Source organism: Cetorhinus maximus, chromosome 20, assembly GCF_964194155.1.
Source record: "Cetorhinus maximus chromosome 20, sCetMax3.hap1.1, whole genome shotgun sequence".
NCBI lineage: Eukaryota > Metazoa > Chordata > Chondrichthyes > Lamniformes > Cetorhinidae > Cetorhinus > Cetorhinus maximus.
The window spans coordinates 12,618,186-12,625,488 of NC_135898.1; the positions used below are offsets into that span (position 1 = coordinate 12,618,186).

At 43.4% G+C, this 7,303-nt stretch overlaps 1 protein-coding gene and 1 long non-coding RNA gene across 3 annotated transcripts in view; one reads left to right on the top strand and one right to left on the bottom strand.

Annotated features, from left to right (window-relative positions):
* The window catches only part of bnip3la (BCL2 interacting protein 3 like a), a 24,433-nt gene extending 23,420 nt beyond the window's left edge, over window positions 1-1,013 (bottom strand). The window contains exon 1 of one of the 2 annotated variants that reach the window (XM_078565490.1): window positions 761-1,013. In XM_078565490.1, the coding sequence (XP_078421616.1) occupies window positions 761-809 (49 nt within the window). In that variant the 5' untranslated portion in view covers window positions 810-1,013. The remainder of the gene's footprint in view (window positions 1-760) is intronic. The other variant, XM_078565489.1, reaches the window with a different exon arrangement.
* LOC144694848 (uncharacterized) lies at window positions 582-7,019 on the top strand. Its single transcript, XR_013579835.1, has 3 exons — window positions 582-672; window positions 5,398-5,585; window positions 5,844-7,019. It is a non-coding gene; the product is annotated as an uncharacterized LOC144694848 (long non-coding RNA).
* The last annotated feature ends 284 nt before the right edge of the window (window positions 7,020-7,303 follow it).

Consider the following 7,303-nt stretch of genomic DNA (forward strand, 5'->3'; position numbering starts at 1 on the left):
TAACGTGCATTTAACGATGCAATGGTGGAAGCAGAACAGAAAACTTGCCCTCACGGTCCCAAAACAGCAGTGATATAAATGATCAGATCATTTCTTTTCGTGACAACAGTTGAGGGATAACTTTTGGAGCTGGGAGTTGGGGAGTAGATTCCCCAACTCTTGTCCAAATCATGCCACAGGATTCTTTATGTCCAACCGAGAGAATATACAGTTTCATTTCCGAGATGGCACCTCCGACTGTGCAGCACTCCCTCAGTACTGCGCTGTGGGTATCGGCCTGGATCAGTCGCTCAGGTTTGTTTTTTAGAACCCGCAACCATCTGACTCAGAGACAAGGGTGCTACCACTGGGCTGTGGCTAACAGACATGTTAAAAAGGTGGGCAGGGAGTATTAGGAAGCTACCCTGCTGCCAGGCATCCACTGTGCAGAGTCCCGACAAACCCGCTGACCCCGCCCCCTATTGGCCACTGCTCCCCAGCCCGACGCACCACAGCGGCCTCCGATTGGTTGAGGCCGATGCCAATCATCCTGGCGACACTTCCGTTTCTCATGTTTGTTTGCTTGGTCGCTCCGCACAGGAGAGATGAAAAAAACATCCAAGCCGTCTTTAACTTAACGTCACTCCTCCACCCGCTTCAGGATTCAACATCGCAAGCCGAGCCTCCATGGAGGTTTGCGCCTCCACTCTGACCGGACTGTTTCTTCAGGGTGATTGACATATGTAATATATAGTTAAATACAGCGGCTCCTCGCACTCACCGTTGAGTCCAGTCTCTTCGTTGTTGGCTTCTTGTTGTGCGGCTGCCATTTTGCGATATTGGAGATTGGTTTTCCTCCCACTCCCGTGGCTCAGGACGAGTTGCCCCGGGCGCTGTTCGCCGTTAGGACGGTTTGAAATTTTCCAACGGTCCCTGCGCGAGCGCTCGGCCGCTCCCACCAGGCTGGACTGCGCCTGTCCCGGCCGCCAGCCGGGGGAGGGTGGGGCCAATGGAATGGGGCGTGGCTGCCGCGCGCATATGCCACGTCGGCGATGACGTCAACGCATGGGTGCCCCCCCCCCAACCCCCACCCTAGACGTGCGCTGGCCGCCTTATCCGTGGACACATGCAGTCAGTCCCACGGCTTTGGCTGCACTCCAGCTGCACCCCCACCCCAAGTAGTTGACTGCACGCACGGATATTTGTGCCTGATTGACGAATCGGATTGTCGGAATCAGAAGAAAAGAAAGCAAGGGCAGAATTTGTTTTTTTTTAATTCAGGTCCACCTTTTCCAGAAGGGAAATAGGTAGATTTCTGGACTCTAAAGGCATCAAGGGGTAAGGGGTAGGGGTAAGGGAAAAGTGGGGGGGGTGGGGGGAGTACAGCCTTAAAAAAAGGGAGGATCAGCTAGAATCATATTGAATAGCAAAGCAGGCTCCCATGGCTGAATAACTGACTCCTGCTCCTACTTTCAATGTTTTGTTATATTCACTCCCACATTGACTCAAGAAACTTCATTTCTGTTTCTGTTTTGGATTTCCAGCATCCGCAGTTCTTTGCTTTTATCTCTGTGTTTAATTGACTGCCACTTCTCTTCAAGAAACGCCTACCCTCGAAGACGTTTTGCTCTACTCTCTGTCAGGATCACCCCTTTCCTTTTTTTACTTAGTTCTGTTGAAGGGTCATGAGGACTGGAAACGTCAACTGTGATCTTCTCCGCCGATGCTGCCAGACCTGCTGAGTTTTTCCAGGTATTTCTGTTTCTGTTTTGGATTTCCAGCATCCGCAGTTCTTTGCTTTTATCAAGAAACTTCATGTTTACTCCAATTCCACTCCATTCTCTCCTTACTTCCTTGACCTCAATTCCACGCCACTCTGTCCCTACTTCCTTGACCTCATATTCCAAAGATGCCACACCACCTAGCACTCCTGCAGTTTCATTTCAGCACAGGTAATTATGCATTATTGCCCCTGAAAATTTCAGCCATCAGTCAGCTAGTTTATTTTCCACATTTATGGAAATTTCAACCTATTTCCCTCTCAATTACCTAATATTCATTGATGAGCTGTGTTGGTTCATTTTACAGTGCTTCATCCAAAATAGCAGCTTGTAATATCCACCACCAATACCAAAAGCTCTTTCAAATTTGCAATCGGAAGCACTGTGTATTTTTTTCTCTTCATTACATATCCAGATGCTCTTTCTGCATTGCTCCTGGGTCATCAACAGGCTGGGAGTCAAATAGATCATCAGTTCCCCTATCTGCTTTCTACAAACAGCAGGGCAGAAGCCCAGAATCGACTTGTACACCTACATCACCATCCATTTATTTACACGACGTAGTGTTGCAACTCTCTCTGAGGAAGAAATGGACACTGCACGTCACACCTCCATCATTGCATGTAAGTGGAGACTATGGTCTTCAAACAGGCCCCTCTCAGTGCACCGTATTCAGGTTCAGTACTTTCAATCGAGAAGACTAACTGCACATTGAACTGTCAAATGGGTGAGACAAAGGTTTGCACCCAATTATTGTCCAGATCACAAGTTGACATATCTAGTGCACCAGTGACATATGTTGTACATTCCTTTAAAAAAATTTGAGAAGAATCCTTACTTCCTGACATCCTGCTACAGCAGAAAGCATTGCAACATTCTGGGTCAGGTGGAGATGCATGGACACACTCAGAGTATCAACTACAGACTGGAACATGTGATGCTACAGGATGTGCAGCCTTCTTGTTTTTCAGATATGTTACATTTTAAAACCTTTAAAAATTCCAAACCAGCAAAAAAGTTTAACTTTTCCTATCTTTTCCTGATGGTGTTGACTCACTGTTGGGACAAGACCACATGCAAAAATAAGTGTGAACCTGTCAATGAGCTTGGGTGCATCAAAGCCAAGCTCAATTGTTGTCTTACCGACATCCATATACGTTCCAGCAAGAACTCCTGGAAAGTGGGCAAGAGTGGAAACTCTGGACCATTTTGCAGCTGACTGCCTTGGGATTGATGAAACTCATGCTAACAGTTCTCCCTTAACACCCAAGACCAACAAATTCAGCTGGGGTGTTCCTTTTCTGTACTATCTCAGAACCTTGTGGCATCAACCAGCTGATAATGAGAGCTAAGATTGTCCCTGGGAAGCTACAGGCTTCTATCATTACCTGAAGGTGAGCACTGATGTTGCTAAATCCAGAAAAGGCTAAAAACATTGCTCAAAGCAAACCCACGAGAAAATACCATGCCCATTGTAAATGGAGTAAAGTGGTTTCAGATTTTCAAGTATAAATCTCACCAGAAATCCAAGCATACAGTCCTTTACTGACAAAGGAAGAAATGGAAGCCATTCAGCTCCTGGAGCCTGTTGCACCATTCAATTTGATCATGGCTGATGTATATCTTAACGTCAACAACTCATTTGGTTTCCATAACTTTAAATCACTTTAGCTGTAAAAAAAAATGTCAATGTCAGTTTTGAAATTTTCAATTGACCTAGCCTAAACAGTTTTTTGGGGAAACAGAGTTCTAGATTTCTCATTAAGTTTTTGCGAAAAATGTTAAACGGCTTGGCTCTGAATTTTAATGTTATGCCCTCCACCAGAGGAATTAATTTCTCTCTCACGACCCAATGAACTCTTTAATTCATTTTCAACACCATAATTAGATTACCTGTTGATCTCGTATATGCAATGGAATACAACTTATCCTCATAATTTAAGCCTTTTAACCCAGGTATAATTCTGATACATTTGCACTGCATACCTTCAGAGGCCACTATATCCCTCCAGCAGTGCAGTACCCAGAATTGAATGCAATGCACTAAATGGGGTCTAACCAGATGTAACCTCTCTTCCACCCTTAGAATTCCAGCCTGCTCGAAATAAAGGCCAACATTAGACTTTTTTTTTTTGCAACTCTCCAGTTGCATTTAATGCTTTTTGCATCTGGACCCCAAAATCTCAGCTCGAGTTCCCAACTAATATTTAGCATATATTCTGTGCCCCAAGTAGATGACCTCACACTTAATGCACATTGAACTCCATCTGCCAGTCTTGCTCAGTTACTTAATCTATCCATGTCTCATTGTGACTCCCATCCATATTATTTACTGCATCGCATAGCTTGGCATCATCACCAAACTAGGATATATCTATTCCTTCATCCATTTAGAAATGTCGTGAAAAGCTGCATTGCAGTGCAGATCCCCGAGGAACATTACTGAGTCAGCTGTTTTTAATCAGGTCTTTCAAGATTTCTGAGTGAGTTGCAAGGTGTCAGGTGTCACCACTTTTCAGGTCAAGTTGTCCATGCTTAAGCAGCAATGGGCTTCAAGGCAGACAAAGGCCACTGCCAACCCAATTATCTCAGTACCATCTTGTTCTGCTCACAGTCCAACAGGCACGCACCCAGTCATCCACTTTCAATGGTGTCTCTTATTTCTTAGGATGAGAGCTTGGGATGTGTCACTGCCAAGGCCTGCATTTTTTCTCCACTACAAGATGGTGAGCTGTCATCATGAATCAGTACAGTCCATGTGGTGTAGATGCAACCACAGTGCTGTCAGGGAGAGAGAGTTACTGATTCACATGTCCCAGAGCTCAATTCAGAACCTGCTTGCTTGTGGCATGTTGAGCCGACTGGGATTCAGCACCATTCCCTGTACATTCACTGTTCTTCTGCAACAAAAAAAAAAATGGCAAGGAATTTCTGTCTGAAGAAAAATTCATTCAACTTTTGTTAGGACGGCTGGAAGGGCTGAGACGACACGACACTTGGTTCCCACAGAATGCCTCGCCCTCTGGGAATATACTTGGTCGCCATTTAGCAAATCATCACTATTACAACTGAAAGCAGGAGCCAGCTGTGTAGAGAAGCCAACCAATGCATAGCGGGGTCACAGCCTTGTAGAACCTGGGGTACCAGTTCTAAAGATCATTCGAATGCCATGAAATGGTACAGAAAATATATAATGGCCTTTACATCTGGAGAACTAACATACAAGGGGATCTAACATATGCTTCAGCTACATCAAGTCCTAGTAAAGTACTGCTCTGGGCACCACACTTTAGGAAGGATATCTCTGACTTGGAGGGAGCGCTACCCAAGTTGACAAAAATGTCTGAACTCCAAGGGTTAATTTATGAGGAAAGGTTACATAAACTAAGGTTTTATTCCCTGTAATTTCCAAGGTTAAAGGGCAATTTGCTCAAAGCAGCCCAAGCATGGTAAAAGTTTGTAACTCTGCTCTAAGTGGAAATTTATGCTCAATCAATTGTTTTAAGTCTGAGATGGTTCTAATGGATTTGGGGCAAAGGCACAAATTTGGAGTTCAATCAAAGATCATCCATGATCTCATTAAATGGCAAAACCAGCTCGAGGTTCTTAACGTTCTCTTCCTGTTCCTTGGTTCCAGGGTACAATACAGGTCTATTGCAGCATTCCGCAGAGTTGCACTCTAAACAGAACACTTCATTCAGTGCCACAGACCAAGCAAAGTTATCAACACAGAAATCATCTGAAAGAGCATCCCTGGCATGCAAGCTGCAAAGCATTACAAGTTAACAATCCTCAAGATATCTTAGGGTTTGAGCCACAAGATGTGTATTTGGTTATGAAACACGTTCCAGAAGCTATAATCATTCCAATGTTTACAAATACCATGTCTATAAGCTTTCTTCCCATATTTTGTTTGTGCCTTCATTTTGACAAGCATGTTGTGGCTCACACCAAACAGAAGCTCCCTTGATTATATGCTGATTTGGCCTGCCATGATCTGACATCCTGTAGTTTGAATTGAATTGATATTCTCTGTTAATAGTTAAAAGAATATCAGTTTCTTTTTATTTTTAATAGATTGAGAGATACTTGTTCTCACTGATATCTGTTCCAATTTGTGACGGTGGATTTCAAACTTCTGACCATGGAGACATACCTGGAAAGGGACCACCTTACCTACCTTCCAAAAGACAACAAACGACACAAGGAAAACAGCAATGTCATTGGAGAAAATTCTAGCATTCAGACACCGCAAAATCATAAATCGAACAGAGAAATCTTAAGCATGCAAATCACCCAATAGTCGGGAAATCTAAATTTGATAGTCACTCTGGTTCTTGCAGCACCACCACGTGGCAGGGAATTGGTAACGCAAATAATTGCCGTTCCATCAAAGGCAGCTCAACACAAAAAAAAATTAAAACTTGCCTCAACTTCATTAAATTGGCATGGCAGTGTAGTGAGGAAAATCTTCATGTCAAGATCACAATTTGGACTTACATCTTAAGATCAAGTGAAAACTCTTGGGTTGCCTGAACATGAGAAAAATGATGTACAATTTGCTCTCACACTGCATGGATTGAGAAACCGCCAAGCCAGATTTGAAGACACACTTTTACACCTCATACACATTTTCAAGTCTACCTCCCAGACCCGAAAGGAGACAGGTTGTGTGTTCTATAAACGTAGCAAACCAACTTCAATATTGACATAATGCCGAAGTCAATGCAAAAACTCTGACAATTTGTTTCACATTATATTCCCGAGTTCAAAATGTTAACATTGAAAATCCATTCAAAAAGATACCTCACTTAAACCTCAATGTACATCCTCTGGCATCACAAAACTAAAATAAAGTGATACTTCATAACAAATGAAATTAACTGTTACTGCCAACCTGGTTCTCCGGGTGAAACATCGACTTGGAAAGTAATCAGGATTTCATGAGCAGTAAAACAACTTCCCAATCCATTGGATTCAGTGCTGTTTCCCACGAACACAATCTACAATACACTCTTCTCTCAAGCTGCTATAATACTTTTAACAGAACGGTCAGCCACACGATCCCGGTCTGTTCTGTTGCACTTGAGGGACACTGGACAAGAGAAATACAAATCAGGATGACCATTCCACATATCTCAGCTCATCCTGCAGTTCTTCCCTTTCCTCTCACCAACTATTCAACTATAAGGTGGACCATTTTTCCTTCCATAAACGTACTTAAGTCCAGTGGGTTGACAAGCTTTCATATCAAGAATAATTGAGTAAATCAGAAATCTGAATATGCCATGCACGGGTTTTAATGGCCCAAACTAGAGGTTATGTGGAGGGGACCAGAGATGAGATTACAATTTGGGCAATGTTCTTGATCTTAATTTGGCAGGAGCAGGTGGAAATAAATGGACATGCATTGCCCACGCACAGATCTAAACAACGGCTACTCAATTAATTGACTGTATAAACCTGACTCAACACTCAAACTTGGTCGGTGTGGCCGAAGGGTAAAACGAGAAGCGGAACATTTTTAAAGTAGACATTTAGTG